Below are 12801 nucleotides of genomic sequence, written 5' to 3' on the forward strand. Positions count from 1 at the left end.
GGAGTTTTTGCCTACAGGACAGACTATAAATCAATATATGTACTGAGAAATTCTTAAAATACTATGGAAAAGTTGCCTTCATGAGACCAGCCATCAAAGACAACTGGATGCTGCATCATGACAATGTACCTTGTCACACTGCACTTTCAATTTATGAGTTTTTGGCAAAGAAAAACATTCCTGTAGTTCCTCAACCATCTTATTCACCTGACTTGAGTCCCTGCAACTTTTCCTGTTCACAACTTTAAAAAAACACCTCAAAGGACACCATTTTGGAACAGGAGAAAAAATTTTAAAAATATAACCGACCATCTGAAGGATATTCTGGTTTCTGAGTTCCTACACTGCTATGAAGAGTGGGAAAACCATTTGAAGCATTGTGTGGCTTCTCAAGGGAACTATTTCAAAGGTGATAGAGTCAATGTATAATTGGATTGTAAATAAAAAGTTTTTCTGAACCAGCCTCATTACTTTATTCACAGACCTCGTTTATTGATATGAAGTTTTTCTTTATTTTGTTGTGGGGTCCATCCCCCTTGAAACGGTTTTTATAAACACTGTATATATATATTTTTTTTAAAGTATTAGATTCATTTATTGCCATTTAAAATTTTCATGAAATTTAAGCACAAAAGCATCCTATAAAATTTTTGAAAGGTTATATATAAAAAAAATATACAGTTATGTAAGATACAAAAGTTTCTTTTATAATTTTAACTCAAGGCAAATATGTTAACTGTTTGCTGGTGGAAATGCTTATAAGGAAGCAGGATTAATAAATTAGTTTGACAATCATAAAAAGAAGTTATCTTCCCATTTACACATCAAAATTGCATTGAAATATTTTTTTTTAAAGAAGTTGATTTTGTATATTTAATATTTACTATATTATGGTTAATTCACAAGCATGGCAATTGTATAATTACATTTATTTATATTTAATAAATATTATAAATTTATTTGATACATTCTATTGAGTTAGTTTTGTTGACCATATAACAAAATTAATTAGTCCTCAATTTCAGTATTTCCCCATTGAGCACAATAAAATAAATAAATATACGTGTATTTTGGACTACATTTTAAATAAATTGATTGTGGGAAGGTTGGTGCATGAAAGTACATTAAACAAAGAGAAGGGAATGGATACTTAACTTACTAGGTGCCATCTCCGTTTCAGGTCAGTCCACATATACTTGTATTTACCACTATATGAGACTAGAGATTCTTTTTATTTTATTTCCTGGTATGAGAAAAGTATGTTTAATGTACATAAAATAGTGTTGTATTTGTCACTATTAGCTTAATACTATTTGAATTATGTTTTAGTTATTGGCCGGCCTTTTTTTCATATATCTCGTTCATGGAAGTTAATACTGTAGGATTAATTTGCAAAAATGTTACAATTTGAGATTTTATGAGTAGAAATAAGATGCTAAAATTTATTTATTTTTTTTAATAGGATTTATTACAAATATAATGTTTATTTAAATTTTTGTTTTAGGTACATCCTGATAATTCAGAATGGACATGTTTTGAACAATCAGCAAGTTTAGATATAAAGTCATTTTTTGGTTTTGAGAATACAATTGAAAAACTTGCTATGAAACAGTATTCAGCTAATATTGCAAAGGGTAAAGAAATAATTGAACATTATATGAAAGAGTTACGGTCTGAAGGTATTACACATGTTGAACGTTGGCAACGTCCAGAGAATCTACCTGTAACTATTGGTGATAGGTTAGTACATTTTACTTTAAACATTTTTTTAATGATAGAGTTTCATAAGATCTGTAATCTTTTTTTAAACATGCAATTGTATGAAAGTAATATTTTGTATTAGTCTTTGTACTTGTATATTTGTCTGTATGATGATGTTGTGATGAAATGAAAAACTGTCTTGTTGAGTAAGAATTAATTTTACACAGTTTGTTAGTATTGCATTACTTAAACATCACTTATAATCTTTTAATCATGAACTTTGTTTTCCTAAAACTAATTTTATATTTAAAATATTTTCTTACCTTCTACAGCGATATATGCTACTATAGCAGCATTAATGGAAAAGTATAAAGATCACTCAAAAAAAAATTATTTTTTTTAAATTTCAGAGACTTTTTTAAAAATAGATTTAAATAATTTGTAAATAATTTATGAAAAAGATCTTTTATCTCAATTCTCCCAAGTCCAAAAAATCTATTTTTGTCCGACAGATGTTTATGCGTATGTATGTTGGCCTATTTTTGGTCTTATAATTTTGGACCCTAATTAACCTTATTTGGAATTTATTGCTCATTAGTGTTTACGTAGCAATTCTGAAAGGATTTTTACCTAAAAGTGATAATATTCCAGCGGTTCACACTGGAATATTCATGACGTACTCCTTACTCATTATTACCTCACACTTACTTGATATTGCTGTTATTATGACTGTGCTGAACACAGCCTCGCACTGACTTTGTCTATTGGTCCATAGCAGTATTTATGTCTCCTGGCCTGTAGAACCAGTATACGGTTTTTCCCTTTAATTGTTGAAAAGTAATAATTTTCATTGTCCATATCAGGTTATTCCATAAGTTCTTATTCTGGTCCAGTAATCCTTCTCATCGAACAAGAGCTTTTGGAGGTGCCATTGTCTGTATTATAAAGAAAAAATTGTTAAACAAGCCTGTTATCTAAGAAAAGAATCTCTTTTACTTCCTTCTAGATTCTTCTTTCTTTATTTCCTCTTTTGTTCTTAATTGGAATAAACTCGTTACCCTGGTCTGTTATACTGGTCCTGTTACACTATACTCACAGAAAGCTAATTATTGTAGTAGTTATTTGTAGGAAAATATAGGTATTTTTGTTTATCAATCAACTATTAGTTACCAACCAAGTTGATAAACAGGGTGTTTACCAACAAGGTGTTTTTTAAATGGCCAATGGATTCAACTGTTAAGCAGTTAGTAATATCATTTTTAGGTCATTGTACTAGTATATGTATATTTTTTTTGTTTTAATTTACTTGATTGAGTTTTTTCTGCAGTGTTTCAAATAATAATATGGAAGAAGTTGCTAATGGAGTGAAAACAATATCTGTTTGTTCTAAACCAAATGAACGCAATTCTTGTCAGCAGAGTTCAAAAGGTAATTATTTTTACTTAATTAATTTAATAATAAATATGTTATTGAGTTCAGTACATAATTATTAGATCTTATCAGGAACAGATAGGTGTAAGGCAGTGAATTCTGTTATCTGGTGTAGGCTCCCCTCCCTATGGACCAGCTGTCTGCTTTCTAACTTTTTTCCTGTCCAGGAGCTGCAAAATTAGTCAAACAACTGAAATGCCTACAAAATTACTTAATCTTATATACAACATTTCATTACTTGATGACATACACTATTGTTTATTTTTCATGAACTAAACTGGTATTGATATTTATTCTTCACTCAGCATAATTCTTTTTTAATAAGGTGGAAGTGCTAGCCACACATAACATGAGTAATCAAAAATGTTTTGCTGACTTTTTTTGTAATCATGTTGTCATCTGTAATGTTATGGAAACATGATGTATCTGGCCGGACCACTACCTTTCAACACATTTTCTTTTAATAGAGATGTTAGTAAACTAAAATATTCAGGTTTTTGAATCCAATTAGTAATTAGTTGTATTCCTCTCAAAATCCTTTAAAAATTGGTAGGTGAAGTGTGCAACAGATTTAACCTTGCACAGACTAGTGTTGGTCATCATTTCATATTGGCAGCTTAAAACTTCATAACAAATAACATTATGAATGATTAAATAAAAAAGTTAATAACATTTTGTTAACTATGCTTGATCAGTAACATAGCAACTTTCTGAACTATAAAATCATTTCTATTGGGACTTTCAGTAGGAGTACATCTTTTAAATTTTGCTTCAGACCTAAACTTAGGGAGGTTCAATCTAACAAAGCTAACAGATTGATAACTATAGTGTCAGTCAAGATAGACTTCTTGAATAAAAATTAATAAAAGAAGTTAACTTTAAGTAACATGATCTAATTCACTTACATTCCTATGTTATTCTGGTTGGAGTATAGATAAAAAAATTCAATAATTTTGAAATTATATTAAACTAATAGTTTCATATTTTTAATACAAATAATTTTTACTATAGCAGTTAAAAAAAAATTATTCAATCTCATTCATTGCTTTATTTACATTTCAGATTTTTAAATAAATATAAAAAAAAATTCATATTATTATGGCCCATATCATTATGGTAGAATCATTTCTCTATTGCTTTTCTTTTACTTGGGATTAACTTTTTTTATAATTTTACGTAGCCTTTAAAAATAACTGTTCACTCTTATTAGGTTTTTACATTTCAGATTTAATTAAATATGCAGAAGCAAAAACAATTTTGGAGGTGGGGTCCTCTACTCCACCTATATTGTTATGGCCCTTCCATTTCTGTTTTTTTTTTTCTCTTAGATTTGTTCAAATTTTTTTGTATAAATATTATACTTCTTCTTTATGCTTTAGATTTTTTGTTATTTTTCCTTCAGTATAGTTTCTTCTTGATGTTACTAAAAATTAAACTTCTCGCATGGAGTCTCTTTTTAAGTATTGTTTCTTTTTGTGTGCTTAAACTCTTTCATAATTTTCTTCTTAGAATTCTACCTTGACTGATAGAGTAGAGTTACCTATATCTGTTAGCTTGGTTAAATTGAACCTCTATAAGATGTACTCCTACTGAAGGTCCCAGTAGAAATGATTTTATAATTCAGATAATTTCTGTTACTGAATAAGCGTTGTTAAAAAAATAATTATTTATTAATTTTTTAATTTAATGCTCAGTAGGCAGCCAGTATTTAATATGAGATGGTGCCCAAAAACAACTGGAATATTTTTGAGTTAATATTATTTTTTTTTTTTGGTAGAAAGTCCTTTAAAATTTTGTGTTCACTATTTTATTTCAATAATGTTGTATTATAGCTGTTTTCTATTTACTGCTAAAAAAATAAAAATTAAATGTTTGGTATAGTAGTCAACTTTCTGACTCAACTGAACTGAACTTAAGTTCTAGGAATGGAATGGTGAATGGTCAGTGGCAGAATTCATCAAAAAACCTTTTTTTCATTGATTACTGTGATCATTAGTCACTAAAAATAATTGTTTAACTTCAGTGATCTAAAGGAAATAGTTTACCTGCCTTTAGCTATCAGCATTTTATCCTTCACACTCCTTAACATTTTGTATTGCTATTCCCTGAGACATTCCAGATATTGCGAACAATCAGGTTTGATGCAGTTTTTGCCTTGTTTTTTTTTTTTTATCTTTAGTGTTGTCTGTAGTTAGATGCATATTCCTAATCTACTACTACTCCGTGTCTGATTTCTGTTATATATTAAAATTATATTTAGCCCTAAATGTAGTGATTATATAAATAATTTGAAAGAACTGTCTACTTGAAAAAAAGACAAGAAGTTCTGCTTTTCACTGATCTGTTAGAAAATGTAATATCTTCTAATTAATTATTTAGTTAATTAAACATTAAATATAAATCTGTATACTTATTTTGTTTGTTTACAACATTCTTATTTGTTATATAGTGGATTAACCTGAATAAATTTTATGTTATAGAATGTCAGAATCAACTAGATTCAGATTACATTCAGCGGTACTTGGGAGAATTAACTCCAATACAGGAATCAAGGCTCATACAACTAAGAAAATGGGTTGCCAATCTACAAAGAGGAAAGGTTAATTTTGTTATTATACATAATTAGATTATATTTAGAAAGTTTAGGTATTAATTATTTAATTTGTAGGAGTTAATACTTTTTCTGACACCGTATAATGAAGTGAGCATAAATTCAATTCAAATGAATGCATATTTTTTCTTTAAATTATTTGAAAAATCAGCGTAGTAATCAGTGTCTACTACTTAGATGTGCTGATGAAAAAAGTAATGCCAGCAATGAAAGAAAAACGTCGCAGATCTCAAAGAAAAGGCGTGATATTGCTACACGACAATGCTCGCCCTCACGCCCAGCTGACCCAAGCCATTAGAAAAATTGGTTAAAATGAGAGATACTACCACATCCTCCCTACAGTCCAGATTTAGCTCCCTCAGATTTTCATTTGTTTGATCCACTCAAGGAGGCATTATGTGGAAAAATGTTCAGCAACAACAAGGAGGTCAAAGAATTTGTGGGAAAGTGACTCAAACAACAAGCAAGGACTTTGCATCAGGTATAAAATAACTAGTTCATCGTTGGGACAAGTGTATTAATATTGTTGGGGATTATGTTGAATAATAGTAAATCTCATTTTGTAAAAATACACAGTTTCTTTTCTACATCAGTTTGTCTCTTTAACTATCGAATGTCCCTCGTATAATAAATAATTAATTACTCATAATTCTGAGGTTGGTTGTATTTTATCAAAACATAAATATATCATTTAAATATATCAGTTAAATATATCATCACAATTTGTTAAAATTCTAAATTAATTTTTTCAGCATATTTTCTGAAAAACATTTGTTTGCTACCTTCTTCCATTTTAAATCACTTTTAATACCAAAAATATATTTTTTACAATTTGATCATGAATAAAAAATTAAGAAAAGAACTCTAAAATAGTGTATCTAATCTCAGTTTCAAACACTGATCGTCTTGTATTCATAATATCATACTGCATCACATTGATATATCATAATTTCTTACATTTTCATTGGCATGGGATTTTATCTTTGCTTATAATATTTTGTAAATATTGTAAAATAAATTCTTTTGTTATTGTTAAAATGTAAAAGGAAGTAAAGCCTGCATTGGAAGCTGCAGAACCAGAATTTAGTATTACAGAAAACAATTTTTTTTTTTACTACATTGCTAGAAATCTTCGTAAAATTGGCAGTTTTAAAAAAATAAATTATTATAGAAATCTAAACTCAAGTTTGTGAATGAATACCAAATAATAGTCTTTTAAATTATATTGTTGATATTTTATCAAAGCCTAAACATACGTATTAAAGAAACTTCTACTTTAAAGAAGTAGGAATTTTGTATATCATAATATAATATTTGTCCTTTTTTTACCTTTATTATTGGAAAAAAATAACCATTAAAAAATGTTCTAATTTGTTGTATTGGGTTTTGTAACACAATAACGGCAGATTTTACATTTGAATATAAAAAAAGTTCAAATCGGAATGAATGGCAGTTGGGGCTGGTTAGCATCTTCTCATACATATATTAAATTATAAACTGCAATTTCACATATTATATATTGTTCAGTTGAATCTAATCATTTATAAATTTATAGAAAAACATTTCATTTCCGTACATGGTTGTAACTTGTACAGTGAGCTGCAAAGAAAGGTTGTCTAGGCTAAGAAGGAATTTCGTGAAAGGTGAAACATGAAGCCTGTATTACCATTCTTCATTTTTAAATTATTTTACAATTGTCTTAATAAAATGTATGAATCTTAAAGAAAATACTATGTTCATCTTTCACCTCATGAAAGATGCACATAAATAAGCATTTGACTTATTTAGTTATAATTATTTTATTTATTTTTGCACAACAGTGATTGATTTTTATGATATTTCCATAGTTTTCAGATATTTAATGCAATATTGTTTTTTATTCTGAAGTGGTAGGTAATGCATCAATTTTATTTATGTAATGAGTATCCCTGTAGTGTAACAAGGCAGAAGGGATAGCTGATAACAACAAATCAATTTTCTCTCTGTTCACAAGTATTGTGATTCAGTTATTAAGCAAGTTATTATTGATTTAGCTATTAAAATTATTAGCATTTATTAAAATTTAGCAACTTATTATTAGCACACAAACTAAATTTAATAAGGAAAAATCACAAATTATTGCATACTCTAAATATCCTTATTCCTATTAACTTACTGCTGTTACAACCTATTCTGAGTGTACTCTGCCATACATACACAGGATCTCAGCAACCCATGGTTATATTTGAATAACAGACATCTGTTAACCCACAGAGATATTATACTCAAAATTTAGGTTGTAATAAATTTAATTTAAAAAAGGATGGGGGTAGTGACAAGATCCCCACTTCTACCATATTGAATTTACCCTGGGCTTTTCAACTCCCTACTCTTTTCATGGGTACATTTGATATGGGAATATTCAGAATTCTGGCTGGGATCAGTATGAAGGGTTATTATGTTAATTATCATTAAATTGGCTGGTTTTTAAACCATCCAATTGTACTCAATTCTACGCATTTGTTAATACCAACCAATATCCTTTAGTCTATCGACCATCTACCCCACTCCAGCATGCATCAGAAAGTGGTGAAATTCTACACATTGTTACTTATATACTTCAAAGATAATAAACTTAATTAATACAAATATTTAAGCATATATTTGAACTAAGAGGGTGATTGTTTTCCAGTGTTTTGTTACAATTCAGGCTAATATCAAATGTTACATTACTAAAACTTTTGCCTTTAAATAATCTTGACATATGAGGGTCATTCAGAAAGTTCTTGGCCTGACAAAGAAAACACAAAATTTTTCAGGAAGTTGTTTGTTTTTCAATATAGTAGTCGCCTTACAATTCTATGCATTTAGACAAATGACTTACCCACTTTTACTCTCAGTAAAGTGGGATTTGTCCAACCGAAAAATAAATGGTTATCTCAGTTTTGACTTCATAATTTGAAGTGAGCCTTCATCCAGGGAGCAAAATCTGGTGATTACAGCACATTTGGGAGCATTTTGAAACATAGATCAGGGTATTTTGCAGCAACAACCCGAGATGTGTGTACAGGTGCATTATCATGGTGAAAGAGCACTTTCTTTTTGGATTTAGACCTTCAGTCTGAATAGCAGCCTTCAGTTGTTCTTGTAGTAAAACTTATCACTTCCCGTTGATGGTCCTGCTTTTTTTTCAAGGTAGTCTATGGGCACTATACCAAGAGAAGCCCCCCCCCAAAAAAACTGTAGCAATGATTTTTGGTGCAGATGGAACTGTTTTTGCTTTCTTTGGCATACTTTTACCTTCTCCCACCTACTTTTTGTCCTCTAGTGTTTAATAGTGACTTATGTTTCTTACACTGTTATAAAACAATACAAAGAAACTCAGGGAGGAATAATGTTAAAATAAATCTAAACAACCTTGATTGGTGTTCAGTCAACTATTAGCATACATGTGCCCATTAAGTGGAAAGCTTTTTCATATCTAAAACATGTAAAATGTATGGACACAGACTGTCGAGATGTTCGCAGTCAGCAACCTAGCATACCTTCAGTTGTGATGATTTAATACAGCACTGGTTTGTGACAATATTTTTGGTTATAGCAGTTTTTAGGCATTCCAAGCATTCATAAATTTTAATGGTTTTACAACCACTAAATTCAGCAGTTCACTTTATTACCATTGAAAACAAAGGGGAAGAATCATTTAAAGTTGAACCTAACTTTTTTGTATGTCTGTCTTTGTTAAATCATCTGAAACAAAGTACTTTATAAAAGCTCAAATTTCAACTTTATCCATTTTTCAGAAAATATCAATACTAGTTTGCTTTTCTCAGTTACCACAAACTAGCAAATAGTACATACATTTGAAACTTAATAGCATTCTATTTAAAGGATCATACTAGACAAATATTATAGCCATTTGATCATACTTAAACCATCTCTGCGTCTGGTCAAATGATCCTGGTACATAGTTGAAGTGTAGAAAAAAGATTAATTTCTAAAAAAAGGGTTTGCATCAAAATACTTATTTTTTTATATAAAATATGCTGTACTTTCATCATAATTTATAACTCGGAACATAAAAAAACAGTAATCTTCCTTTAATCAAACAGTAATAACTTAATTTCTTTTGATTGCCTGAATCCCCTAAGTGATTGAGTTTATGAAGTAATACTTAAGATTAAATTGAATTAATCCTTTTGTGTTGTTTTATTTGAGTATACCACAGAGAGCAGGAATGTTATTTAACTAGAGTGATCTACCATACTGGAAAATTGGAAGCAATTTGTAATCAATTTAATATTTTTAATACCTTTTAAAATAATTGGAAGGTTCTTCATTTGTGTTATTTGTATCCTTTTATATTCAGCTACATATTATTTTATTACAATTTTACTTATTATGTATCTATGATGTTTAGTTCCATTCCTTTTTAATGAAAACATTACTTTATTGTTATAGGTTCCTAGTGACACCATGCTTCTACGATTTTTAAGAGCTCGTGATTTTAATGTCGAGAAAGCTAGAACTATGTTATCAGAGTCATTAACTTGGCGCAAAAAACATAATGTTGATCGTATACTTTCTGAATATCAAACTCCTCAGGTTTTATCTGATTATTTTCCTGGTGGCTGGCATCACCATGACAAAGGTACTTGTTTATGGTTTATTTATTTGCTTACTAGTTTTAGTACAACATAATTCTACAAAAATTTTTTAAAAATATTAATTATTTCAAATAAAACAAAATTTTGATTCTGTGAATACAACTGAGAAATTAATACAACATTGAAAAATTTTATCAGTATTTTCCGTGAGCTGGCAATTTACATTTTTATTAAATTGGTGTTTTCTATTATTAGTGATAAATCAGCTTTAACCATTAAGACTGTTATTAAAAATATATTGAGTTTGTTTATGTAAAACCACCACTGTGAACCTTGGTTGTCATCTGCAAAAACCATGCAATACATAACTGACCATCCAAAGACTAATTACTGATCTCCATGGTGGACTGGTAGCATCTTGATTTTTTTTCCATTGGTCCTGGGTTTGAATCGTGCTCAGACATAGCATTTTTTTTCATATGGTACGTAATTCTTTTTATATTTTCACAGCAAAAGCTTTGTGCTTGTGGTAAACTAATCATATTAAAAAAAAAATTACAAATTCAGTTATTTTTTTAAAATGTGCAATCCTACTTTTAGAATAGAAAGAACCTTCTATGAGAAGGGCAAGTGAACCCAAACAGTATTATTATTACCCTCCTTTTTTCTCATTCTTTTATTGGGTCTTTTAAATTGACAGCATTTTATTGTTACCATATTGAAGTTTTTTCATAGTAATGATGACTACATGAGAAATAAAGAGAAAAAAGAATGTTAATCATTCTGTGTTTGACATATCTTCTCATTTCTTTCTTTATTTAAAACATTTATAATCTTAAGAATACAAATGTACAAGTTTTGCTCCATCTACCTTCCTATAAAATTGATATTATCTGAAGATTGTTACTTATAATAAAGAATTATTAATTGGTTGAGAGAGAAAATAAGTTCTCATTAAATATCTTGATTTTTCTGATTTTGTTGATTAAGTTAGTCACGTGGTACAAAGTACTTGTTTAGTCAGGCTTAATCTTTCAGGCAAGTATTGAATAAATGAATCTATAGTTCTCTATTGAGATAATTATTTTAATAACTGATCAGAATTGAGACATTTTTGTTGATAAATGATTTTAGTTTTAGTTTTTAATTATAATCTGTATAGCCCTCATGGGCTGAAAATAGAAAAATCAGCTTATATTTTTTATCCTCAGTCCTTGATAAGTTGCAGAAATAGTAATTAAAATTCAAAACTGATTATCAAATTATATCTATATTAGTGAGTTGTGTTGGTGGTTTATTCATAAATTAATTATCAGTAAAATAAGAGTTGATGCATTGTGGAAATTATTTAAAGGACTGAATTTTACTGGTTGATCAACTTAAAACCCAACCATGCTGGCTCAAACTGCAGTTATTTAAGTGTCACCTTCAATGCTGCTACAGTTACTACTACTACTACTACTACTACTAGCACCACTATTGGTTTTGTATGTTAATTGTATAGTGGAGCCAATATTTTTTAATTGGACTGTCAACACAGAAGTGTACCGTATAATTTTCAAAGAATTCTTTACTCATTTAACAGATCATGAAAAAGAGTACAGCTTCTTGCTACAAAACAGACAAGTCTTACATGTCGCTTATATTTTACTTGTTGGTGTTCATGTAGCTTTTATACAATAGACTGTAAACAAAATTATGCGTACATTAAAAGTTTGAATTCTGATGTCCATGACACTGTTTTAAAAATTGACTATAGAACACTTATTAAAAAGTTAAGCAACAAGTTATTTATTTACAATACTCACTCATTCTCATTAACAACACTGAACATATTTTCTGTATTTTTACAAAAGATGTTCGAAATTTACACCCTGTGCAGTGATGCACTTCTGTGTTCAAGTGATCATAATAAGAGTCACCCATCGCAAAATGTTGCTGCTGCTAATTTCATGTTGAACGTTCATCCTAGTTCATCAATAGAGTGTGGATTTGGTACATAAACTCTATCCTTCAAGTCGCCCCAAAGAAAAAAAATTGAAACTAGACAAATCTGGGGAGTGTGCAAGCCATTGTCCTCTGCTGATAGTTTGTTCTTCTATAAAATCCACATGAATGCATGATACTGAATTGTTTGATTTGCATCATATGGCTCCTTCTTACTGAAAGAAGCCATACTCTTTTTCTGATCTGTTGAGCATAGAATTCTTTGAAAAGTATATACAATACACTTCTGTATTGATAGTCTGGTCAAAAAATATTGGTCCCAATATAGAATTACCAGCACACCATACACTGATTTTCTCACTGTGAAGTAGACATAAAATCATCTAGTGAGGATTTTCAGTCTTAGAAAAACACATTATAAAGAATGAGATTATACTGCTGCACTTAAGTATGAACACTTTACAACTCAATTAACAATAGATGAGAGTTGTAACATACTTAACCAATAATGGTGCTAGTACGAGT

The 12801-nt window shown here is 29.2% G+C and overlaps 1 protein-coding gene across 2 annotated transcripts in view; it reads left to right on the forward strand.

Annotated features, from left to right (window-relative positions):
• The window catches only part of retm (real-time), a 272784-nt gene that overhangs the window by 207009 nt on the left and 52974 nt on the right, over window positions 1-12801 (forward strand). For both annotated transcript variants that reach the window (XM_075364311.1, XM_075364312.1), the window contains exons 4-7: window positions 1505-1740; window positions 3029-3129; window positions 5613-5731; window positions 10184-10373. In XM_075364311.1, the coding sequence (XP_075220426.1) occupies window positions 1505-1740; window positions 3029-3129; window positions 5613-5731; window positions 10184-10373 (646 nt within the window). The remainder of the gene's footprint in view (window positions 1-1504; window positions 1741-3028; window positions 3130-5612; window positions 5732-10183; window positions 10374-12801) is intronic.

This window comes from Lycorma delicatula, chromosome 4 (genome assembly GCF_047948215.1).
Source record: "Lycorma delicatula isolate Av1 chromosome 4, ASM4794821v1, whole genome shotgun sequence".
NCBI classification, from domain to species: Eukaryota; Metazoa; Arthropoda; class Insecta; order Hemiptera; family Fulgoridae; genus Lycorma; species Lycorma delicatula.